Source organism: Falco biarmicus, chromosome 2 (assembly GCF_023638135.1).
Source record: "Falco biarmicus isolate bFalBia1 chromosome 2, bFalBia1.pri, whole genome shotgun sequence".
Taxonomy (NCBI): domain Eukaryota; kingdom Metazoa; phylum Chordata; class Aves; order Falconiformes; family Falconidae; genus Falco; species Falco biarmicus.
In genome coordinates, this window is record NC_079289.1 from 2,521,336 (window position 1) to 2,547,256 (window position 25,921).

A 25,921-nucleotide genomic window follows, 5' to 3' on the forward strand; every position below is an offset into this window, starting at 1 on the left:
GGGATGTAAAGATGGCATGTGAGATAGTGCCAAGGCTAGCAGGCCATCATCTCCGTCTGTCCCTCCCATGGGGTGTCCTGAAAAGGGACTTCTGGTTCTGAAAGGAAGGACAGATGGTAGCTATTACCAGATGATAATGGAGAGATAAAGAACAGGGCTGGAGGCACAAAGCAGCAGGATGAAGAGACAAAAGAATCCTGATAACTCGGAGAGGTGGGGTGGGAGGGTCGAGTGGAGATGATGGTGTCAGCTCCAGAGGTCTACACCCCTAAATTCCGGCGTGGTCTGCCACCTAAGGGCAACCAAGACATGTGATGAGGACCAGACAGCAAGTATCTTTTTGTAGAAACTGCTGTAGCAAAAATCTCTAGGCTTTACAGAAGAGGGAGATATTATTTAAAACCAATTTCACACTCATTTCAAGGCCTTCACTCACTGGAGGTGCCACACCTTGTATCTGGAATGGCCTGACATGGAGCATCATTGTGGCGGGGAGGGCAAGGCATCCTGGCTGTTAAGCCCTCATTACATTATCAGCCTGTCAAGAGGAACTTAGGTCATGATCTGGCTTTTGGATAGGTCTTTTTTGTCTCCTGCTGGGAGACCAGGGTTGTTAGGGTATGATCTTTTTGCTTTAATCTTCTAAAAATCTTAGGCAAGGTTGCTGGCCCTGGTCTTTGTTGCTTCATTTTGGGTATTTTTGCAGCTGCAGTCTGTCTTCCCGTTGAGATAACAAAGGGGAATGGCTCCGCTGTCTGGTGAAACCTCATGACCATTCTGTTATCGGTTCAGAGTTTTCTGCTGATTAAATCACTTGTGCCCTTATTCAGGCTTTTTCTGGCCTTGAAGCAAACAGAAAATTCCTCTCTGTTTACTAGCTTGATTGCTGTTGATTGCCTGCTTGGTTATCAACACGTCAGTTCTTGCCACCATTGCTTCATTGCTTTCTGCCACTTTCACAGTCGTGCTTCATTTGTAGCATTTGTGTTAGAATACCTAGGGGTTCTCCTTGTGGCTGCAAGAAATCTGGGCGAGATCACTTCAATACATGTGTTTTCTTACCTGGAGGCTGGACGGGCTGCATGGACAGACATAGTTTGGGGCTCGAGTTAGGTGATTATGAGGGTGTTAATATGAACGAAACCACTCTTGTTTTATAATAACATGACTTTCCCTTCCTATAATTTGAAGTTTGCTGGAGTGTTGCTACAACCATTGCTATAATAATAAGCACAGGCTCAGAATGAGATGATCATGTAATATTTTGGGAGATATCTTTTAGCCTGATTTTTCCTTCTGAAGTCAAGTCCAAAGGCTGTATAATTACAATGACCATCCTGTGTTCTTGCGCTCTGTCAGTGAGATCAGCATGACAAATCATCGCAGAAAAGGCCCGGCCCAAAGTTCTGAGCTCATTTTGCAATAACTATGAAGAAAATTCTTGCAGGGTAGGAGAGGAAAACCAGATGTGTGCAAAACAATGTTAGGGCATCCAATAATATTTAAAATAGTCCTGCCATGTTCCTCTCCCTGGCCAATTAAAATCAACAAAAATTATGCAGATGAAAGATTGCTTCGCCCAGTTTGCTGTGAAGTAGTCGGGCGATGTTGTGGCCATGCAGTGCCGTTACTCAGTCCTACACCTCTTGCTGCCCCGGAAGGTGTAATGGAATAATAGAGGCTTCCTGGCACACCCGAGCAGGGAAGTGCTGACTTCACCTCCTGAACTGCCATCGTTTCTCACACCATGGTGTTGTCCCTGGCTGCTGCTTTGGTTGCTGTGTGTTGCTGTACCGGATGTTTTTCCCAGGTCCAACCACAGGCTCCATGAGTCCAGGTGTCCCCGATCTCCACCAGCTTCCTATGGTGACTGGCAATGAGCAACTGTGGAGGACAGCCCTGCTGGGAAAGGGAGAGCTTTCTCAGCTTGCTCACTGGTTTGGGTCACCAGTTTATAGGGTTGGTGGATTCTCTCGGCAACACGGACAACCATGAGTTAGCGCAGAATAAACTTCCTGAGGTTTGCGAAGCAGCAGGACACCAGCCCTCCCTCTTCAGGAGCGCTCAAGTAGCCTCCCCCATTGTCCGAGTCATCCTTCTCTATCTGTCAGCAGGAGCAGCATGTTTCAGTGCTTATTTCTTCTTCTTCAGCTAATGAATGCAGAAACCCAAAACTTTAGACAGAGCCTTCTGGCTAGTGCCCCAAGCACAGTATTTGCTGTGCTGGACCTGAGAGGGTCTGCTTAAGCTGTGCTTGGGTCCTGGGAGCCAGCATGGGGATGCAACTCTGTGCCCAGCAACTGGGGCACAGCGATGCGCCAGTGGAGGGAGGAATCACTCCTTTTATGACCTTTTCTTAATTTTTTTCTGTTTTTTACAGATGCTTTATGTGTGGTGCTATCATAGGAAAACTTGAAAGAATCTGATTTATTAAGTTCTAGGTAATTTTACATTTTTTATAACTGAAGACAGCAAAGGATAAACAGACAGCAAGCAATAGGGCGCGAGGTAATTTGGACCAGAGAGAAAAATGGCTTTTAATATAAAGTAATTTGGTGGAGCTTGTTGAATCTTTGCATTTGAAATAAAGCAGCACGTGGCCTCTTAGCATGCCCTGCTGCAGGGAGGCATGCTGGGTCTGGCTTTTTTGAAGCTAAACTATTTTACATTTTCTCCTGGGATTTTTTCCATAACTAAAGAAGGTAGAAGAAGGGGATTGTGCTGAATAATAACTCCTTGCCAATGATGAAAGTAAACCTATAAATTCAGGCCAAATTATGCTGGTCCCAGGCCTGTCAAAACTTGCAGAAGTGCTCTGATACAAAAATATTTTGTCATTGATCAGAATGTCCTAGAAAAAAGTCACTAAAGAAAACCCAACCCCCCAAGTGGCCAGATATGGGGTGGATGGAAGAGCGGGGTGCTGGAGGGGTGTGTTGTATCCCAAAGGTGCTGAGCATGGTTTGGGGCTGTTCTGGCCATGGCAGGTACACCTCACATCAACTTGGTGGGCGAAGCGTGGGTGAGTCTTACTCATTAATGTGGGCTTCTGCTCAGCCAGATGTATGCAAGGGGGAGTTTCTTCTGGTGAGATTGATGTCGAAAGCATCAACAGCCATAGCTAATGTTGGGACGAAGCCAGTCAAGAGCTGTCATGGTGATGTTGCCTACATGGCCCATGCTCCCTGATGCACACGTGTGCATCCCTGCTGCCTGATTTCTCGTCGGTGCTATTTTGCAGCGGTAGATTGTACAGCATGTCTTCTCCCAGCGTTCAGTTGTGAGATCAATTCGTCTGCATGTCCCTAAAGGGTGAGTGGGGTTTCATGTCAGAAAGCCCATTTTTAAAAACCTGCTTTTGTAACAAAAACGGCTGCTTCCCCTTGAGAAATGCGGTTTGTCTGAGGGTTACCAAAGGCCACTTTGGAGAGGTGGTGTGGCTGACGCTCTGCATGTATTGGTGGCAAGGCTTTCTGTGCTGCTCTAGAGCAGCGCTGAGGCTGCGGGCACTGGGGATGTGTGCTGGCATTGGTGTGGGCTGCCGGCAGCTCTGCCTGCAGTGGCACTGAGCCACGGGGCCGGAGTTGAAGAACCCACTGGGATGGTTTGCTCACCAGGTTTGAAGAAGAGAGATTTTTAGGTATGAACAAAACCCATTCTGATCCACATTGTGCATGATCAGGGTGCGTGCAGTGAAGTCATGCCAGGAAGTTGGAGGGTTGCACCAGAAGAGCTGCTTGCTGTCAGAGGGTTTAAGGGCTTATCTACCAATTTTTACCGCAGTGGTGGAGATTAGAAGTATGTTCTTCTTAAAAAGCTCTAAAGGATAGATTAGCCATGGAATTTTAGGGTTTTTCAGGTTTTTTGGTTTGTAGTTTCAAGGGCTTTTGCTCTTTCCTAGGGGAAGTAATAAGTGCTCTAGACTCCCGGCCTTGGGGCAGCAGGGCGCAGGGCGGGTGTGTGTGGTGCAATGACAGTTATCCACACTTAATCATTGTTATTAGCAAAGCATTAATGGATTTGAATATTTAATGATGGCAATTTTTAGCATGCATGCATAAGGTGCAGTTGTTTACAGGGGAATTTTCTTGGGTCCTTCAAGCGCCTTGAAGGAGCTCTCTTTTCTCTGAAGCACTAAATGATGATCAGCTGTTCGGATCTCCTGAACATAGCACAAAAGCTCGGTAGTCTGAGCAGGGTATCTTACTTAAAAAACAAAACCCCACAAAACTCCCTTTCAATTTATAGTGTATGACAATGTGCATCAGTATATAAAATTAGTTTAGTATTTGAAAGATGCTAGTGCAAAATCTGTAGCTAAGACCTTGAATCTTGAATTGTGTATATGAAAACACACCAGGAAGTACTGTTGCATGCCAAAATTAAGAGCTTGGTCTGATTTGATTAATGCTCTGACGTCCGTTTCAGTGTTTTTTGAGTCACTTTGTTTTAAGCAGAACGTGACTTTAAAGAACATATTTTATTCTGCTGCAGATATTAAAATCTTCATCCTTGGTCTGTGTTCCTCAAAATTAAAATCCCAGTGCTATATTCAGCCTCCTGATTAGGGATGCATACATTATAAAGCTGGTTTTCAGTCGTGTTTAGTGTGGGGGCAGGAGGTAAGGAAAAACAACAGGTAAAGGTAGGAAAACAGGCTTATGTTTATATGGTATTGTAGTTTGTTTGGGTTTTTTGTACTGTGTTATCACAAATATTTAAGCTGGCTCGCACGGACACTTAAATTCTAGTAAATCAGTGGCAAAACAACAATATTTGTATTTGTATATATGCTTCTGTCTGCTCCCTTAGTGTATGTTCACTGCATTTGTTCTTTGTTTCCATTCTAGATTGGCAGTGTGTTCTCCTCTAACATTAACCTACTTGCAGGAGCAAAACCTGCACCTGGAACAGCTGTATGAAGCACAGCGGGGTTGTGTTTGTGTAATTCGTTTAGCTTGGGTTTGTGTGGGTTTTTTGGTTTGTTTTCTGGAGGTTTGGGGTTGTTTGGAGGTGGTGGTGGTTTTTGTTTGGTTGGAGGTTTTTGTTGTTTTTGTGGGGTTATTTTAACCAGTGCAGAAGTGAAATCTATAAATGTACATGGCACCAGCTGGAATCAGTCTGGTTTCTTCCATGTGGAAGGCTCTGTGCTTACTGACATTTAGAACAGAATAAACTTATTTCAGGTGGAAGGGACCTACAATGATCATCTGGTCCAACTGCCTGACCACTTCAGGAGATTAAGGCATGGTATTAAGGGCATTGTCCAAATGCCTCTTTAACACTGACCGGCATATGGAGATTGGTGCTATTACAGACTCAAATTACAGAATCAGACTTGTTGAGGTGGGAAGGGATCTCTGGGGTCCATCTGGTGCTAACCTCCTGCTCAAGCAGGGCCATCCAGAGTTGATTGCCTGGAACCATGTCCAGATGGTTTTGAGTATCTCAAAGAATGGACGCTCCCTGGGCAGCCTCTGCCAGGGCTTGGGCACTCTCGCAGAGAAAAGTCTTTCCCAATAGTCAGAAGGATCCTACTATGTTCCAGTGTGTGCCCATGGCCTCTGGTCCTGGCATTGGGCACCACTGGGAAGAGCCTGGCTCCATCCTCTTAGCACCTGCCTGCGGGTCTTAATGTACATGGGTGAGATCCCCCTGAGCTCTCTCTTCTCCAGGCTGAACAGCCCCAGGTCTCTCCGTGGAGGAGCCCCTCCCTTGACCTGCTGCCCGTGCTCCTCCTCATGCAGCCCTGGACACCCTTGACCACCCTTGGCCATGGTCAACTTGGTGCCCACCAGCACCTTCTCTGCCAAGCTGCTTTCCAGCCGGGCGTCCGCAGCCTGTGCTGGTGCCGGGGCTTGTTCCTCCCCAGGGGCAGGACCAAAGCAGGGCTATTGGCAGGCAGGTCTGGTAGTGCGAGTCCTCAATTTCACAAGGAAAATGACTGAGTGCATTTTTAAATGTAGTAGGTGGCATATGTTCTGTTAGAACCTCTGATTAGAGGAAGCCCAAAGGCCTCTTGGGAATCTTTTTTCCATAGGGATTGTGTAGTATGTGCTAAAATAAATGAAATAATATTTTAAAACTTCTCTGGATTTAATATTCAAAAGTCTTTTGTATTGATGGTGAATCCAAGTACTTGCTGGTTGTGTGGAGATGTGTCAGAGAGGTGGATAGTCCAAATGATCATTAAGTAGCAAGGTAAGTGCATGCCCAGCTATTTGCAGCAGATACAGTGTGTGTGGTAGCAGCAGGAGGAGAAAATACATCTACTTTTCCTATAAATAAGTTTGTCTTACGTTGAGAGGATCATCTTAGAGTTTCGTTTGAGCTCATACGTAATTTGGACTTTTCTGCTGAAATTCCTAGGGATTCAGTCTGAACTTTTTGAACAGGAAACCTTTCTAATGGGAACTGGGCCAGGAGCTATTAAACTGGTTGCACAGCGATCTTGGAGCAGTCACCCCTGGATAATTCATAGTCATTATCTGCTTACGTGAATCTGGTATAACCTCTGTGAAACAAAAGGGTTTTTCTTAGTGTGTGTCATACAACGAGCTCACTTTTGGGGGCTATTTTCAGTGCCTGGCATGTGTGCAATTGTCTCTGCACCAACAGAGACAGCTCTGCTGCAGTTGGTCTGCGGTCGTCACGGTGAGTCACGTGTTGCCACGTGGCAGTGCCGTGGGAAGATGGATCGGCCACATTTGGTACTTAATGTGTACTCAGGCGTGCAGCAAAATTTAAAGTGTTAGTCTTGAAACAGAAAAATATGTGATAGCTAGGCACAGAAATCCGTTTCATAATCAGGAAGAAAGCTAACTTTTTAAATGGATGTGTTGTATAAACATACTACTCTTACTCTCAAAATGTCCTGCCTAGATGCTGTGCCAACACTAACAATCTCCAAGTGAGGAATGAATCTTGTGAAATAGGAGGTAAAATAACAGCTGCAGTCCTCTGCTGCCCCTGCCAGCAGGCACTGGTGGGCATGGCATGGGTAGGAGAAAGCCCCAGCTGTGCAACCTGCCCTCGGCGCACTGGGAGGCCCAGGGCGGTGGAAATGGTGAGAAGTTGACCTGGAGAAGAGCAGCCTTGCTGAGGCCATGACCTACCCTTTGCTGTTGGGGATTTCTTAGGACGCTGGCTGTTGGACATACCCCTGCTGTGAAGGACAGCACTGGGATGCTTTCTCCAGTGCTCAGCGAGCGCTTTTCAAACACAAGAAGCTTAGTGAGAAAACACGTTCACAATATTTTTGGTACAGGCTACCTAACGTTGGTGTTTTCTTCCTCAGCAGAATTCTGCCGCATTGACAAGCCCTTGTGCCATGATGAAGATGAGCAGCTCAGCTTTGAAGCTGTCCGCAACATCCACAAGCAGATGGATGATGATGCCAATGGCAACGTGGACGTAGAGGAGAGTGACGAGGTTAGTGCTGGGCTGCTTTGCTGTCCTTCTCCCACGCAGCACTCTGCTTTTGCAGAGGGCTGTCCTGTTACAGGTATTGCTGATGTGGCAGGGTGCCTGAAATTCAGGTGTGCAAACTCTTAGGCTGTTGGCTGCCTATCTCTTCGTCTGGCAGAGGAAGCAACGTATCATCTTGAGCCAAGTTTCTGATCCAAACGGTGCATTTCAGTACTGTAATCTTTAGTGTGTATGGATTTCCCTCTGGTCTGGCGTTTTTTAGCCACTTAATCTTCTTCTACCGACAAGGTATTATCAATTTACTCCAACACTTAAAGACAAAGAGATTGGTTTACATGATTGTTGTTATTAGTTCATTCCTTTTTTAATTGTGGGGTTGGGAACCACCTCTGAATTCTGATCGAGCCTCTCTGACACTGTTGAGTAAATACACTGGCTCCTGTCACCGTCACATTACAGTGTTTACTACGTTCTTTCACCAACCCAGCTGAAACAGTTACAGTACATATATGCATACTGCTGAAAAAAGGAACAATTCTTTCGTTGTCTTGGCCTTGGGAGATTTTAGCTGATAACTTTATTAAAGAGAAATAAAATTCCTGATTTCTTACATAAGCACCAACAGAGATAAGTGACTACTAGAAAAAGGAAAGCTGTTTATTTATAATGTTGCCTCAGTTGCAGTGGATGCTTGTTTCCATGGCTCTGTGCCAGGTGAGGAATTCCATCTTGTAAAGATACTGGCATCTAAATAAGAAAGTCAAAGTTTTGGAGGCTAAAAGAAAACAGACTGGTGAAGGGATCTGCTGCCAGTCACAGGCAGTTCTCTAGGTCCCAGTTCATAGAATCACAGAAGGGTTTGGGCTGGAAGGGACCTTCAAGACCAGCCAGTCCCACCCCCGGCCAGGGGCAGGGCCCCCTCCCCCCAGCCCAGGCTGCTCCCAGCCCCGTCCAGCCTGGCCTTGAGCCCTGCCAGGGATGGGGCACCCACAGCTGCTCTGGGCAGCCTGGGCCAGCGCCTCGCCACCCTCACGGGGAAGGGTTTCTTCCTCATGTCCAACCTAAATCTCCCCTCTCTCAGCTTCAAGCCATTCCCCCCTGTCCCACCACTCCCTGCCCTTGCCCAAAGCCCCTCCCCAGCTTTCCTGTCGGCCCCTCCAGGCACTGGCAGCTGCTCTAAGGTCTCCCCGCAGCCTTCTCCTCCCCAGGCTGCACAGCCCCAGCTCTCCCAGCCTGTCCCCACAGCAGAGGGGCTCCAGCCCTCTGACCAGCTCCGTGGCCTCCTCTGGGCCCGCTCCAACAGGTCCGTGTCCTTCTGATGCTGAGGACCCCCGAGCTGGACGCAGCGCTGTGGGGGGGTCTCAGCAGAGCAGGGCAGAGCAGAGGGGCAGTTTTCCTAATCCCTCAATCCACAGCAAAACCACTGCCCAGCTAGGGGCATGCTGCATGTCACTGGGCTCAGGGGGACAATGGATGGCTCTAGAGCTACATGAGCTGCTTCAAGGGTAGAGACAAAAGTCTCATGCCATGTCCCAAAACTGAGGCAGGGCTGTGCTGGGAGCAAGGGTTGTTGAATGATCTGAATTCTTGGCCCTGGAAGGAGGCAAGCTGGGAGCTGCTGGGATCACTGCTGTTGGTGACCCAGCACCCAGCGTGCACCAGACTGGAGGTAGGTGGTGGGGCTGGCAGCTGCCTGTGTTGCACTGTGGAGCTCTGCTGAATGCATCCTCAGGCCTTTGCCTGATGGAGACGGTGGTATGTGTTTGTACAGTTTGTGGGAAAGCCTGATATAGTCTCTGTGGGGTTGGGAATTTACAGAATTGTGACCTTCTGCTTGTGGACCAAAAGGCATCTCTTTTTGCACCCATTCTGATGCAGATGGCAAACTGAAGGCGTGTGACAGCTGTCCTGAGAGCCGCTGTCCTCATAGCCCTTCTCTAGGGTGTGTTATTTCTGCTTCTCAGGTAAAGAAATAGCAGTCCAGGGAGGTTAAATCCCCCACCCAAACTAATGCAGCAGTTCAGTTTATTGGGCGAACCCAGCCATCACAAGGGCCCTTCGGTTTCTGGGGCAGCGACAGTCTCCAGGGACATGGCACAGCAGCCGGGAGCCGAGCACCCTGTTTATGAGGAGCCAGCGGTGTTGGTTGGCTGTTGCCGGGTTGCAGTGCCGTTCCCTTTGCCTAAATCCCACTTTATGGAGTAATTAAAACAAATGAAAAGCTTTCAATTGCATTTCCTAAAATTTGATGTGTTCTCTGGAGGCGGGTTCTCAGTTCAGAATTGCTTTGGAGCTGCAGCTCTGCCTCTCCCACTGACTCCTGGGGTAGCTGCAGGCAAATCAATTCACTCAGCGCATCCTACTTGCCTGTTATTAAATTGAGGATAAGCCGTATGTTGTTAGGGTTGGCCATTAACTAGCAATTTTTATGTGTCTCTGAGCAAATCTTGCCCTCTGTCCCAGTGGACTAGTTTAGAACTTCCTGCACAGTCAGTAACAGTATTATAGGTTCGAAGCCTTTGTACTGTCAGTTCCTTTCATGTATAGATATTGCCATTGTATGAGTAATAAAATTTATTTTTCTAAAAGGCTTCAGAATTACTGCCTTGCTGCCATTGCTCAGCAGTCTTCAAACCCCTTGTAGCTGGATGGCAGCCATGCCAGAGCCCCTGCCATCGCCTGTCTTGGTCCCAGCAGCTCTTTTCCAGCTTCTGGTGTGTGTGTGTTATCCCTTCGTGCCCATTAGAAGCAGAGCCGCTGGGACGCTGTTGCTGGACTTGGTGGTCGGACTGTTGCATGTTGCGGCTGAGGGGTCTCGCAGTGTTCCCCGCTCCTGGGTGCTCCCAGTAGTCTCCTGTTAATTTTCCCCCAGCCCTTACCGGTTGCTACCCCTTGCCCTTTGCCATCTGCTTCCAGGGGTCGTTGATTCCCGCATTGCTTTTGCCTGCAGCTGTTACCTCGCCCTGCTCATCTGAGTGGGGTTCGTTGTCGTGTTGATCCCTGGCTCCCTTCCCTGAGATCCGCTCTGCAGGGAAGCGGAGTGCAGACACCCCGCATGCCCTTATGTCATGGGTTAGCCCTCACCAGCGCCCAGGGGCTCTTCTGGGGTCACCGCAGCCACCGCTGCACCCCTCACTGCTTCTGGCATCTCTAGTGTCATGTTCTGAGCTCTTTTTGTGTCTGAATTGTATTTGGGGGAATTTTGCAGTTGTCACAAGCTTCCCAGCAAAAGGTGGTGGTTCTCCTTAGGAAGGAAGGAGATGATGGTGTTTCTGTTGTTTAATGGAAAAAGCTTTTTTTCTCTTCCGTCTGCTGTTGATGGTTGGACATGGGTAGTTTGAAGAAGTGGATAAATGTGGATTTTTTTTAATCTAAGAAGTCTTATGTTTTTTCTAAAAGTTTGTTGTGGCTAATTGAGACAGCCTGTATTAAATGGCTTCCTTCCTATAATTTACCTGGGCATTAAAATGCTGCCAACAAACCCATCCTTCTCCTTCCAGCCCCAAGTGCAGCCCAGCACCAGGCTCTGCCATGAGAAATGTGTTCTGACTGTCAGTGCCTGCTCTAGTGTGGGATTTTGCTGGCGGGAGGAGGAAACCCGCAGGCTGGCAAAGGCAGACGGTGTTTAAGCCGAGCCTGTCAAACACCAAAACCCCAAGGAGCGGTGACTGTGGTGAGTCACTGGCCAGGTGCAGCCAGGATGGCCCAATGGCACACGGGCAGGAGCAGAGGTGCTTCTCCTCGCAGGGGCTCGCTGGGAAGCATGCATCACAGCGAGATGGTGCACGTCTGACTTGTAAATGAAAACAAGGACATCTCTGTGGTGGTTGTTGTGATGGCTCTTTCCCTCCTGCTAACCCGCTGCTTTTCAGAGGTGGTCTGTGATGATCATCTTTGGGTTCAAGATGGAAGGAAACAAGCAAAATAAAATAGAAACCACAGTTCGCAGTTAACTCAATATTTTAAGTATGCATCTTTTCTGAGAATTGACAAGTTTTTCCCTGGTTTCCCTTTCATTCTCAACGAGTGTGCTGTGCATTTCATATGCAAATATTGCTCTCTGTGGTAGACGCTTGTGTGCACATGTAGGTAGGTCTCTGTGGCTGGCAGTGAGTTAGTATTGATACCTGTTTTACTTATTGACAAAATGTTGTAGTGACCCCAAGTTGTATCTGGTGGACCTGGCAGTCCTGGGTTAACGGTTGGACTTGGTGGTCTGAAAGGTCTTTTCCAACCTAAACAATTCTATGATTCTATAAATACAGTTGCAAGCTTTACCTCTGCTAAGCTTGAAACTTTTATTAAAGTTGAATTAAATTAAACTTTCAGTAAAGGCTTTGAAGCCACTGAAAAAGGTATTTCGAGAATCTTCCTTGGCGAGCCAGCTACTGCCTGAGCACTTGGCTTCTCTGCATTCAAGGTTATCAGCTTTAACCCCTGTGTGCACCCTGTAATTGTGTTTTAACTCCCTGCCTTTGGTGGTGGGACAGCTGCTGGAGATACTATTTGAAAGAATGCAAGAGGCTCAAATAAAAGCCATAAAAGGCTTATACGTTTAATCTTTGTACACCCTTCTTCTTTCAGTGTGCGAAGCTCCCACCTTCAGAGCGGGCGTAGTGGGTGGTATGGCATGCTTCATTTCCGTAAACTTTTTGGAAAAGGGTACGGACGACGAGCCAGGAAGGCGTGTTAGGGCAAAGGGCTCGTGCCTCCCCGACAGCAGGGACAGGGGGAGCGCCAGCTGCAGGGGGCACGGCCAGAGAGGCTGCGAGCCCTTCCCTGCCTGGGGACCTGAGGGGACCTGCTGGCAACGGGGCGAAGGTGGGCTTGGGCAGGCTGGGGAGCCTCTCGGGGGGTCACAGGATAGTCTGTGGGGCAGGACCTCAGGACATCTCTATCTGGAGGGTACTGATGTTGAGGTGGAAGCTCTTGTAATGCCGAGCTGCCAACAGTCGCTCTAAGTAGTCTCCCTTTAGTGTAGGATTATGTACTTGGGATTGTTTTTTGGGTTTTTTTTTCTGTTTTTTTTTTTTTTTATTTTTACTAAGTGGATTTGTGACAGAACAGAATGAGCTAACATCTTAACGTAGTTCCAGAACAGAATGTGTTGGTGACTGATCAGCCTTGCACAGAGATACTGAGCTGAGTTGATGAGTTGCCTGATAAACCACAGTTCTCTGCTGTTTGCTTTCATATATTAATTCCTTAAATTATTTAAAAATAAGTAAAAAAAAAAAGCTTCCTCTGTTGAGGTAAAGGCCAAGGTAATTTTGAAGCTTGGGCTTAATCATGTCTACTCCAGAGGTGTTTGCAAGCTTCAACAGAGACTGTGGGTCTCAGGGTCTTGCAGATGTTGGTTGTGGAGGCAGGTGCTGAAACACCCATCCATGGCACGTGGTTTCTGTGCCTGGAGCACAGCGTGGGGGGACGCCTGCACAGGGGATGCTCATCTGTGGGAGAGCAAGCTCTTCGCTGCCACACTTGTGTTTCCCTGGTGGGTTGAGAGCTTTGTTTGCATCATTATTTTGGCCCTTTCTGGAAAGTTATTGGGTGCGTTTTGTTTGGATTAAAAGACCTGACTGGCAGAAAGGGAGAGTCAGACAGGTAACTGTATTTTTAAAATGTTCTAATTATAGGAGAAATCTTGTCTGACAACTTTATGCTGTCCTTAAATCATCATTGCATTTTTCCCTTCTGGAAGTGAGTTTTCAGTGAAGTTTCAGGTGACATCAGTGACCTCGATTAAAAGGAAAGAACTGTCCCTCACGGGGATATCTTCTAATTAGTGATCTATTTCTGCTCTTCGCACTCACTCCAAAGTCAGCTCCCGCTGTTTAGGGGCGACTCTGATGGAGGCTCACACTGACAGGTCTCTCGGATGCTGTTAGCCTGGTTTCTTAAGGAAACATGGTTTATGGAATCACAGAACTGTTTGGGCTGGAAGGGACCTTCAAGACCAGCCAGTCCCACCCCCCGCCAGGGGCAGGGCCCCCTCCCCCCAGCCCAGGCTGCTCCCAGCCCCGTCCAGCCTGGCCTTGAGCCCTGCCAGGGATGGGGCACCCACAGCTGCTCTGGGCAGCCTGGGCCAGCGCCTCGCCGCCCTCACGGGGAAGGGTTTCTTCCTCAAGTCTAATCTGAATCCCTCCTTGTTACTCATCCTAATATCTAATCTAAACCTATCCTTTGTTATTTTTGATCAATCCCTGGCTCCTCTCAACCTCTGATCCTGGGGTCAGGCTTGTTAGCAGAAAAGAGGGCTTGAAGGCAATAGTTTTCTGCAACTTGAATGAAAATCAGTAGCTCAGATGTTAACATTGGTGAGCTGACTGAAGGAAGCGATGCGTGATGAGCTCTGCAGTTGCTTGGTCAGTGTTGGCCCCTTATCACCCACACCGTGATGTGTTGGTGCATGCATGCATCTCTTGCCCAGGTAGTAGTTGGCGCTCAGGAGGGATGATGAGCTGAGATCCAGGGATGTGAGAGGGATGTAAAGGTTCAGGGTGCGGAATGCAAAGATCCTGTAATTGGACTTTCTGCAAAAAACAAGAAAAAACCCTCACTTTTCATGGAACCACAGATTTTTGATCATGCTTTCAGCCACTGAAACATCAAGTTTGTCTTAACCAAGAAACCCATGCAATGCAAACTCCTCACCCTTTTCAGAGTGGAGAAAAGCATACTGGTCACGGGATTTGGTAGGTGGAGAACTAAAATGTAGTTTTAAAAGGTTATATAATCCTGAAATGGTTCTGTAATTGTTTTTTCTGGAGAGGGCGTGAATCTCTGCTTCGGGTCTCCACCAGTGCCTCCAGCGCTTGCTGGAAACCTGGGGCCAGGGCGGCCGTGAGCAGAGGACACTAAGAAAAAGTATTTTCATCCTAAAATGGAGGTAATTTTCTGCCAGAGGCTGCAGTGGGTGGCTTTAGCAGGGATTGGATGTATTCCGTCCCCAAAATACTTTAGCTGTCCTCTATGGCTGTGCAGGTATGCGCTCCTCATCACCCCACTGCCCTCGCAGAGGTGGTCTCCCATGGGTGGGCATTTCGGAAGGATAAGCAGGAGCTGGCTTTTATGTGTCTCGGATTCTGCTCCTTCTCTTTATATACAGAAACCTGTTAAATTATAAAAGAAATCTTGACATCAAGAAGCGTTCACAGGCTGAGTCTTCCTGCAGTGATCTCACGCTGGTTTTCACGTGTAGCAGTGGTTCTGCTCCTGTTGCTTTTGGATGATGTGATCAGGTTTGCCTCTCTCTGAACTTGGTGAGACTCTTGGTTGACTGTATTTCCTTCTTTTCTTTTTGTGGGTTCGCAGACTGGCTGAGGCTGGAGGGGTATCTCCAGGGATGGGATCAGCAGGGTCTTTAGCACTTGTAAGTGCTGATCTTGAATGGTTTGCAAGTAGGTCGATATTTTGTGCAGTGGTTTTTGTGCCTGGTGTTTTCAACATCTGGGAGTCCCATGGTGACTTTATATATACATATATTAGTATATACGTAGTGTGCTGCACGCTCAGTACAGTTACCTGTGTATGTGAAATCTTGGGGAGTTCCTCCAATGGGTAAAAAATGAGAGCTAATCCCATGTTCAGAGTTGGGCCCCTCAGTACAGGGAAGACATTGAGGTGCTGGAGTATGTCCAGAGATGGGCAATGGAGCTGGGGAATAGGCTGGAGCACAAGTCTGATGGGGGCAGCTGGGGCAGCAGGGGGTGTTTAGCCTGGAGAAGAGGCAGATGAGGGGGCACCTTCTCGCTCCCTACAAATATACAACTATATTTTCTCTCCCCTGCCTGGTTTAGGAGGTTTTTATAGGGTGGTTTTGGTGGGCACCCAGCATCCAGCCTGGGTCAAACCACCACAATGATACTACAAAAAGGTTCATGCAGAAGATGTGCAAACGTGGGCTCTGAAAGTGCCCTGAGTGCTGCTGCTGCTGAGGACCCGGGTGTGCTACAGTCTGTGCAACAGGAATTCCCATCGATTTGTGCTGGTTGGCAGCACGTGGAGGTTGGAGAGAGCGCACCTAGCAGTGGTACGTGTCTGATGGTAGCAGATACAGAGCTTGCGGGTTCGCAGTCAGCTGCAAACATCTCTGTTTTCTAGCATGGGTCAGAGGAGCAGGGCTGAGACGCCTGCACGGCACCAGCAGCCAGCCTTTGTCTCCAAAGACGATGCTAGGCAGTTTGGCTTACTTGCTGTGTTTGCACTGTTTACTTCTTTTTCATCTTTTCCCCAGAAGATACCAAGGGAAAATCTGTTTTGAAAGTTTCCTCAGGTGGGTGCAGCCCAGCTTCTCCAGCCTCTCGGGCTGTGGCATGCATGAACAGCTCGTCCAAGGAGGTGATGGCCCCATCCTCCATCCTCCCCCCTGCTCGTTTATAGAGGTGTTCTCACTGCAGCCAGCTCCGTCCCCTCCAGAGAGTCCTTGGGGGGTTTGTTTTGGTGATGGTGTGCTGAAGGAAAGCTGCAAGAGATCACTTTTCCTTTCTGTGCTCCCGGAGCTAAATATACAGAGCAGCAGCTGATCCCTCCAGTCCCGGTGGGAGTTGGCAGCCGTGCAGTCCACAGTGCCGGGTGACATTGCCGCGTTCCCTCTTGGTCACGAGTTAACAAGCTGGGAGGCCGACGACGTGGCCTCTCCCTGCCGTGGGTCGGCATGGCTGCCCACCGACACCTGGCCGCTGCCTACGGCGGGGGGCACCGGCAGGAGCCCCCGACATCAGGGGGCTGCCCTGCTGAAGCTGCCCGAACTTTCCTATTTTTCCATGTTCCTCTGCAAGATGGGAAGAACAGCTGAAGCTTTCAGCCGGCTGGAAAGCAAGAGAGCAGAGAGGCAGCAGGCTTGAGCTGCCGGTACCTGTCGGTGGCCTTGGTAGCATCTGCGATGGATTTGTAGAGAGCCTGGGCAGTGAAAACTTCCACAGATATTTTCCATGCCCTGTCTGATATTAAAATACTATCTCCTTATCTAGAGATGACTTCTCTTTTTTTTGTAATTGTGTTACATACTTAAAAGATCTGTAATAACGAAGGCCGCATGGTAATCATGCACTGGATGATGCATGCAGGGATGTAAATAAGGAATTATCTTTTAATCTTGTTGCGTGTGTTAGGTACCGGAATGTGAGCGATCCTCTTTCTTCTGTGGTTTCCATGTGCTTTGCTTACCTCACATCTCAGGAGTCCCTCCTGCATGCAGGGCAGTCTCAAATCTTTTCAGTCTTTCTTGCACTCCCCTTTAATTATTATTTTATTTATTCGATTTTCTTCACTTTTCTTTGGTGTCTTCTGTTTCTGGTCCATCTTCTCCTGAGATGGAAAGGGGTGGGAACACACCAGAGCACATTATTATGATAGATATGTAGCCTGTGTGAATTATGATATATCCGCAGACCATACTGATGTATTATTTTTCATTAGCGCTCAGCCTACAGGGAAAATGCCTCGCCTCCTGTAGATAGATAGCATTTGTTTCAGCTCTGATTTGAGGATGCAGGTCAAATCTAATAATCATTTTTTTACTTCGTACTCCATTGATGTAAAATTGGTTCCATTGTGCCGTTTAGCTGAATTTTTGATATTACCATTCAAAGAAAAGTCTGGAATCCCAAAAGCCTAGGTTATATTAATTTATTATAAGGAACTAACTGTATTAAAATCAATTTAACATTTATACTTACTGAATATTTCTTGGCTTGTCATGCCAGGAACAGAAATCTTTAGATGTACTGCAGAGAATATTAATATTCAGCTTATCTGTCAGTTTTGTGCAGCAACTAAAAATACTTAACTAATTATTTTATTACAGATACGTATATATTTATATATTATATATCCATAACTATATATTGTTTATATAGAAATATAAACCCAGAAATTTTAATATATTATTATAGTTACTCCAATATTATTTATACATGAAAATACTGTATATATATAAAAACAAAAGCACATACTTTCTTTTATATATACCTTTAAAATATAACTGTATATGTTGTTATCTATAGTTATTTATATTTTTCTCAGTCCCTTCCAGTTCCTTTGCTCCCGTATCTACCCGCTTGCCAGAAGAGCACAGTGTGGGCAGGGCAGGTTTTTTTTTTTTGCAGCTGCACTTCCAGTTGACTCTAGATGTGACAGCAGACGAGTTGCCACTACCGAGCATGATGTGTGAATTACGGAAAGGAATCCCTGGTCGAATTCGCATTGACACAGGAACTCCTACAAAATAGCAGAGACTGTTGACTTGGCAGCGTTGGGTGATTGTGGTGACCTACATTTTGATGCAGTCACATACAAGGTCTTACAGAACCAAGAAAGTGCTTTTCAGCTGGCAAACCTTCCATTGCTTGCTGGATAGTCTGCACGTTGAGGATTTGCTGAAACCCAGAAAACCCAGTTTTACACTTTGCCTCATCTTTGAGCAAGGATAGCTTCTGTTTATCTGATCATGCAGCGTTGGCTTTGTAATGGAAAAGGTTAAGTGATAACGCCTACCTGAAAGTGTATATTTGCAATAATGGAACAAAGTTACAAAAAGCTAAAATAATAAATAAAAAAGAAAAATACGTTAACTGTGATTATACAGAGCAGTTTATATCCTTCCTTATTTTCTGAGAATCTCAAGTAGCTTTTGTATTTTATCTTCACATATTACTGGGTGGCTCCAGGACTCCAGGTGAAGATTCCTGTGCTGAAGGTGGTTGCTTTCTGCCTGCTCCAGCATGGCTCCCCTCCCTCCCTGAAGATCCCTCTGTAAATACCAAGACCTTGCTGCTTTTCACTGCTGTCCTTGATTCCTCCTTAATTTTTTCCATGTTTCCTGGGGCTGCTCTCTTCTGCCCATCTCTCCCCAGAGCACTAGAATAGCAAGGACCCTGTCATTTGGCTTTTCCTCTCTGTGTTTCCAGCATTATTGGGTTGATGCTCCTGTTGCACATCTCGTTTACACTACCCTGCCTGCAGGCACCACCTGGCACAGTCTGGTGGCAAACTTCTGAGCATTTGCTGTTTGTTGTAAGAGGATGCATCTTTTTTAATTTTTAGGTTTATAGCTTGTGTTATTGCGTAACTATTAGAGGATATTGGAGATGGGGAGATTCCTAATGGAGTGCTTGATTTCAGCAATACTCCCTTGTTCCCTTGATGGATACTCTTGGGGTTATGGGGTCTGTCTTGTGGGGACACACACAGGTGGCATAAGAAGATTTTGATTTCTGTGCCAGGAGAGAGGGAGTACCAGGAGAGAAGGATTATTGGTGCCGTACCTATGTGTGCGCCTTGAGCAGGTGCTCTGACCTCTTCTTATGCTGATGTGTCAGTAAAGGACTCAAAAAGCAGTCAGCTGGAAAAGAACAAGCAGAATGCTTTGATGTCTGGAAGGATTGCTTTTCTTAATGAGAGGCTGAAGCTCCTAAGCTGGCTTGCTTATTGGTAGCGTGGCCCCAGGCAGAAATCTGCTGGCAGAGGGCTAGTTAGCAAAAAGGTGGCAGAAGAAAATCCTGAAACTGAAAGTAGAGAAAAATGCAAAAGGTGCAGGTCTGTAACAGATGGTGTTATGTATTAGAGGAACTCAGCGGCTCTCCTGAGAGCACCCCCCACCTCTGGAGTATTGCATCTGGTTTGGGGGTCCCCAGCACAGGACAGACATGGACCTGTTGGAGCGGGCCCGTCGGAGGCCACGGAGCTGGTCAGAGGGCTGGAGCCCCTCTGCTGTGGGGACAGGCTGGGAGAGCTGGGGCTGTGCAGCCTGGGGAGGAGAAGGCTGCGGGGAGACCTTAGAGCAGCTCCCAGTGCCTGGAGGGGCCGACAGGAAAGCTGGGGAGGGGCTTTGGGCAAGGGCAGGGAGTGGTGGGACAGGGGGGAATGGCTTGAAGCTGAGAGAGGGGAGATTTAGGTTGGACATGAGGAAGAAACCCTTCCCCGTGAGGGCGGCGAGGCGCTGGCCCAGGCTGCCCAGAGCAGCTGTGGGTGCCCCATCCCTGGCAGGGCTCAAGGCCAGGCTGGACGGGGCTGGGAGCAGCCTGGGCTGGGGGGAGGGGGCCCTGCCCGGGGCAGGGGGTGGGACTGGCTGGTCTTGAAGGTCCCTTCCAGCCCAAACTGCTCTATGATTCTATGAACTAAGGAGATGATTGTTGTGGTTTAACCCCAGCCAGCAACCAGGCTCTACGCAGCCACTTGCTCAGTCCCCCTCATTCAGAGACTTGGGGAAGAGAATTGGAAAGGAATGTAAAAGTCAAGGGCTGAGATAAGAACAGTGTAACAGGTAAAGCAAAAGCTGTGCAGGCAAGCACAGCAAAGGAAGGGATCATACCCCGCTTCCCATGGGCAGGCAGGGGCTCAGCCATCCCCAGGGCAGCAGGGCTCCATCACACGTAACGGTTACTCGGGAAGGCAAATGCTATAATGCCGAATGTGCCCCCCTTCCTCCTCCTTCCCCCAGTTTATACACTCGGCATGACGTTATATGGTATGGAATACCCCTTTGGATGGTTTGGGTCACCTGTCCTGGCTGTGCCCCCTCCCAGTTTCCCATCCCTCCCAGCCCTCTGGCTGCCAGGGCCCAGGAAACCAAAAAGTCCTTGATTTTGTATAAACATTACCCAGCAACAACTAAAAACATCAGTGCATTATCAACCTTGGTTCTCACATCAGAGCCAAAACACAGCACTGTACTAGTTACTAAGAAGAAAGTTAACTCCATCCCAGCCAAAACTAGGACAATGATGTAGTTCTGGTCAGAGATTAAAAAGACCAGAGATGCTGCATCTCAGTTATTAGAACTTTGCCATAGAAATTATTCTGTGACAACCCGTGGATGTAGTAATAAGGAAGACAGGTGAAAGATTTTCCTGTTTTGTTAATGCTCCTCATCTCTCTAAAAGATGAATCAAAGAATAATCCTGCTGTTTATTCTTCTCCTAGTTCTTGAGGGAGGACTTGAATTATCATGACCCAACAGTCAAGCACAGCACCTTCCATGGAGAAGACAAGCTCATTAGCGTGGAAGATCTCTGGAAGGCCTGGAAGACATCTGAAGGTAAAAGACAAACAAGCAAACTGAAACAGCCTGCTCCACACCCCTTGCCATAAAAGTGATAGAAGCTTTGGATTTCATACAACTGTGGCAGCAGTGTGTATACCTCCCAGGAAAAATAAGCTGCTGCTTCTTTTGCTGCCTTGTACAAGTACTCTTCTAGCTTCCTTTTTTTTTTGTGGGGGGCCTTTCAGGATTTCATTGGTCTTGGTACTTCCCAACTGTTAATGCTGGCATCTGAGTATGGTCATAAAGGTATAAATTCTTGTTTAGTTTCTCTGCTCCTATAAATGTGTATTAAATAGAGCCAAATACTGTCCTATTCCAGGTTCTCCTTCAAATACCCAGATTCAGATGGTATTTTTATGGGCTAATAGCATCTGAAAAATTCAGTGGAGCTGCATGGGAGTTTTCCTACATATCGCGTTTTCCTTAGAAGAAATTTGCTGAACCTGAAAAGCTCCTTAATCTAGTGAAAAGAAGGTAGAATTAAGTCCTAAAGCCGGAAGTATACATAAATACATTTGATGTAGAAATAAGCTGAAAGGTGTTGAGAAAAGGGTATTATTCATCACAGCAAGTTAACCTAGGGAGGTGGTGGAAGTGCAGTCGCTGGTGGGAAACTTCCTGAAACTTCTGAATCTTGGAAAAAAACTTCAAAGTTCACTGGTGCTTCCTTGGCCACAGTGTGTGGGTTGACCCGCACCCTGGGCATTTACAGCACTGGCTGTTTGCAGGCTTCAGGAGGGTGTCCAAGGCGGTCAGGAAAAGGCACAGTTTCACTTCTACTTTTTCTCTGACTGGAATTTGGAAGTTCTTTTTGAGAGATCTTAAACCTGATCTTTCTTCTTTCTAGTTAAGAAACTTCTTATTGTCAAATTTTGGGCTTTGTTGTGGAGTGATATTTTATCTTATGACCAGTAGTACGAGTAAGAAAATCTTTGGTGCCTTGACAGTGAAAATGTGGGGGATGGTATAAAAGTAGCAAGTTTGCGCTTTTGCAAAACATAGGTGCATTGTTTACTGTGTGATGCATTTTCATTTACTGATTGCATTGTGAGTGGTGTGTAGATGCAGATCACATCGGTATATTGGGTCCTTTTGTGATCCGTGGCATGGACAGTTTTTGCCAGTGGCTGCCCTTCACTCTACTTGTGCTTCTCCTTTCCTCTCAGTGAAGTCTTGTTGCTCTCAACCCCTGGAACATCTTTTCTTCCAATACTTTTAACTCTTGCTCTTCCTTTCACTTAGTCCTTTCATTTCCCTCTGTCCTTCAAGATCAGGTAATCTTTCCAATCCCCATCGCTTGAAAAATTAGGTTTTAGTCTTCTGATCAATTTGTCAACTAAAGATTTGATTTCTCATTTGTGTCATGTTCTGTTTGTATTTGATTTTTCTGTCTTAGCCTTTAAATTACTTGTAAGGCAGAACGTGCTCAGTGTTTTCAAAGCACTTTGTAGAAGATACAGCTGTAAGCCTGTTACAGTCTGTCACTATCCCAGGAAGACCAGATGAATAATTAGGTACAGCATTTGAGAGGTGGTTTGAAACCACAGTGGTTCAGTGCATGGTCCTTGAGTCATTCATCCAGGACCAGACTCTCTGTCCCATGGAGATGGGCAGCTACAAGTTGAAAATTTGTGTCCAAACCACTTAAAAGGGTGATGTTAATGATTCACTTTGTCTCCTGTGTTCAAGGAAAGCCTCATGTAATTATTCTCTTGTGTGGCTGTTTACAGATGACTTTGCCTTTGTAATGTCAGCTGGGAAAGGGTAGAAATCATTAAGGGTGGAGGAGAAAGTCCCCTGATACTCCTCAGTCCCTTAATTGCTGAGCTGCTCCCTGCTTCTGACATGCACGGGACCTGGCACATCTTTGGGTAGAGCTGCTGTGGCATAATGGTTTTCCTTGTGTTGGTGCTAGTTACCACTCTTGTTCCTTTCTCGTCATTCCCTCTATCTAAAATACATGTTTAATGTCTACTTGATAAAATAAATTACTAGTTTCTAAAGGATGCTGTCATATGGAGCCTAATCTTGGCGTTTGAACTTCAGTCATAAAACTAGTAGGACTGGGCTTGTAGGAAGGGTCTGCTCCTTCGTGTGGGCATGAAAAGCAGCTCTGAAAGGGGACCGAGGTCTGATGGCAGGGGGTGACAGGGGCAGCTATGCCTGTTTCATCTGTTTCCAAGCCACATGCTTTTCCTACCTGCTGCTGCTGCTGTTCCTGGTCACACATGTAAACTAAAAAGTTGTTTCCGCCCTCTATTTATCCAAAAATACAAAGGCTGTGGTGCTCTTAGAGGGTGCTGGATTTGATAGATGAAGCCCTCTGTAAGTATCACTCTACTGAAGCCACTGCACCAGCAGATCAGATCATTGTGGCAAGGATGCAGGGCAGGGGAGCTGCTCATCTTTGCACTTGAGTATGCTGCCTGACAGTGCCAGCTTGTTTCTCAGTGATTTCTTCCAAAAATAAAGATCTCTGGATATGGAAGGCCAAAAAGAGAGAGAGCTTACATTGCCACCTGGCCCCATGGGTACCATCACTGCCCAGCTGGTGGGCTCTCAGTGGTCTGTGACAGTGACATGTGGTGGCTGGGCTGTCCGCCCTCGTGCCCTGCAGCTTCCCCTGCCTGCTTCACCTTTGTCATCTTGGTTGTGGCCACAGAAATCAGTTTGCTACAGTTTGTGGGCCAGCGACCATTCACTGCAGGGAGTTCCCTTAAGAGAGGGCTGTTTGCTGGCGTTGCGTTTGCTGACCTGCATCTGTGCGACTCCCTGCAAGCGCATGCAGAGATGACACCTTTTCACATCTTGCTCTCCTTTGCTCAGCGCTTGGCTCTGACTGTCTACTTAGTCATCTTTCCGTCGAAGGCATTTAGCTCGCTGGAGTGAGCTCGAAGATGTTTCTCATATTTGTAGGGCAACTCACTGTTGACATTTAAGAAGTGGCTGTGCAGCTCTGAAACTCGGCAGTGCCGCAGCCCTCAGAGCCAGCAGTAAATGGGCCTTTTCCCCACTTGGCTGTTGGAAAGGGCGTGTGAGAGAGGGACTGACGGATGTTGGGCCAGAAGCGTGCGAGGTAGTGACTGTCAGCAGTGGGTGATGTACCGCATAGCGCTCTGGGTTGCTGGAGCCTGGGTAAATGGTGCAAGAGCTCAGGCCATGCTAAACAAAGACAGAAGTTGATAATTTACAGCATAGGAAACCCCTCTCTGTCCTATGAAAAAAATCTGTTGCATGATTTTCTTTGCCTTCAAACCATTGCTCTAATTGCATCAAAACTATGGCAAAGGCAGAAGCTTTATTTCCAAAGATTTCCTATCTGTGACTTTCAAGCTATACGTCAGCTCCCAAAATAATCCACAAGTCCACAGGTAAGGCAGTTAAGGAGAAAAGTTCACCTAGTTCCCTTAGGCTGCTGCACCCACTCCACCTCCTCCTCTAAATCACTTCCTCAGGCTGTTTACAACCACGTTCCTACAGCATTTCTCCATATGTGCTTTTCCTTGATTGGTACTCACGGGTCCATGGGTCTGGAGGAAGGGGTGAGGCTTTCAGAGCATGTTGCGGAGATATGTTAGCTGAATTCAGTATTTCAGGGGTTTGGGCACATGATGAGGATGATGAACGTTCCTTGTTGGGAGTTTGGAGACAGCAACATCACTTGTATGATTATCAAAGCCAGGCTGGACAGGGCTTTGAGCAACAGGGTCTAGTGGCAGGTGACCCATAGATGGTCTTGAAGGTCCCTTCCAACCCAAACCAGTCTGTGATTCTGTGATAGAAAACGAAGGGATTTCACTTGCCTGCCCAGCACTTTGGGCGTTGCCTTTCAGAGGATCTCAGCCTTGGGCCCTTCTGGTGACATTGAAAGAGTGAAGCATCACCTGCGCCAGCACTGAGGCTTCTCCTTTATCTGATGGCCTCATTGCATGTTTTTCTTCCACGAGCTGGAACCACAGCATAAAATCAACCACCTCGAAATGTTTGTTGCCAGAGGCTGCCGCTGGGAAAGCCCCAGTCCTTATGCGTGGTGCAGTGGGGTCTGTTAAGACTAAACATGTAGCAGCCCATCATGTCTATGCTGAATCTGTAGCAGGCCGTCGTGTATAGAACTAATTAGCAAAAATAAGCATGCAAGCAACCAGGTAGAGGCTGAGGACCTGCAGGGTTGCCTGGAGTACCCCAGAGAGATTATTTCTTGTCTAATAGTCCATAGGAGTTAATACCCCTGCCCCAACTGCACACTTAATAGGAATGTGCTTAAACTTTGCAGATACTTTTCCTTTGCTGAAAGTGATAGGTTGAGGTGTGTCTGGCGAAGTTATGCTGTTGTTGCTGGCTTGATGATTTTAGTTGTTTAGTTAAAATATTAAGCTGCTTGCTTATTTTCTACCTCTCCTACAGTGTATAACTGGACAGTTGACGAGGTGGTTCAGTGGCTCATTACCTACGTAGAGCTGCCACAGTACGAAGAGACCTTCAGAAAGTTGCAGCTGAGTGGACATGCCATGCCCAGGTCAGTGCTCACTGCATTGTCTTGTGTTCCTCTGGGATGTGCGCCAGGGAGAAAAACAGATCTGAGGCGGCTCATAACATCGTGTGCAATTCCTCAGCACGTACAGAGCCAAGGCTAATTCCCGTTCCGCTTCGGTTATGTTCAGAGGCTTTGGCTTTGCTGTAGTCCTCTCCGCAGGGAGTGGTTTAGCCCTAAGCAAGTGTGTATCTGCTGTGGGTGGAAGGAGAGGCGGCAGTCCGAATCGTGTGGTCGTGATTCCTGTCCTTGCTGGTTTGTATGCTAGGCTTCACCCGCCTGCCCCTGAAGCTATGTATTTAGAGCTAAAATCCTGATCTGGAAGAGAGCAGACCTAGGCTACATCCTGGCTCTGCCACAGCCTTTCTTCATAACCTCAGTCCAGCTGTGGAGCTTCTGTCATTGTTCATCATGCTCAGCAAAGGAGTATCTCCGCTTTCCGGGTTGCATCTACGTTAGCATTTAAGATCCCAGCTCAAGGGCTGCTGGTTATGTATCCCTGCATCGCCTGGCACTGGTATGTGCTCGTATTAACTTGCACCCTGTCATGCTCCAGCAAAGGAGACTTCTAAGCCTTGTGTTCTTCAAGAGAAACGCTGGCTGGGAGTTGGCCTGAGCTCGTAACAGGTTTGGAAAAACTCAGTGCAGCTTTTTGGGTAAAGGTTATTGCCATTGAAAAGGGATTTGTAAACTGACTGGGAAGAAGAGATTAACTGGGAATAAAGTAAGGTTTTCGAGGCAGTACATGGTCTGCAAAATAAGATGTCAAAGGCTAGCAGTACAGGTTTGATTTAAAAAATAAATTGGTGATTGTTAGGACACCAAAAGATCAGTTTTGATAGGAAATCAGTAACTTAGGTTGTCAGGATTAATGAAATAGTCATAGCCTTGTTTTTCCCTTCTCTCTGCGAGTAAAA

General features: G+C 47.2%; 1 protein-coding gene across 9 annotated transcripts in view; it reads left to right on the plus strand.

Annotated features, from left to right (window-relative positions):
• Positions 1-25,921, plus strand: part of STIM1 (stromal interaction molecule 1) — a 112,849-nt gene that overhangs the window by 41,708 nt on the left and 45,220 nt on the right. For 7 of the 9 annotated variants that reach the window (XM_056327117.1, XM_056327116.1, XM_056327115.1 and 4 more), the window contains 3 exons: positions 7,298-7,431; positions 20,353-20,467; positions 24,878-24,989. In XM_056327117.1, coding sequence (XP_056183092.1) covers positions 7,298-7,431; positions 20,353-20,467; positions 24,878-24,989 — 361 coding nt within the window. The remainder of the gene's footprint in view (positions 1-7,297; positions 7,432-20,352; positions 20,468-24,877; positions 24,990-25,921) is intronic. The other 2 variants (XM_056327118.1, XM_056327120.1) reach the window with 1 other exon arrangement.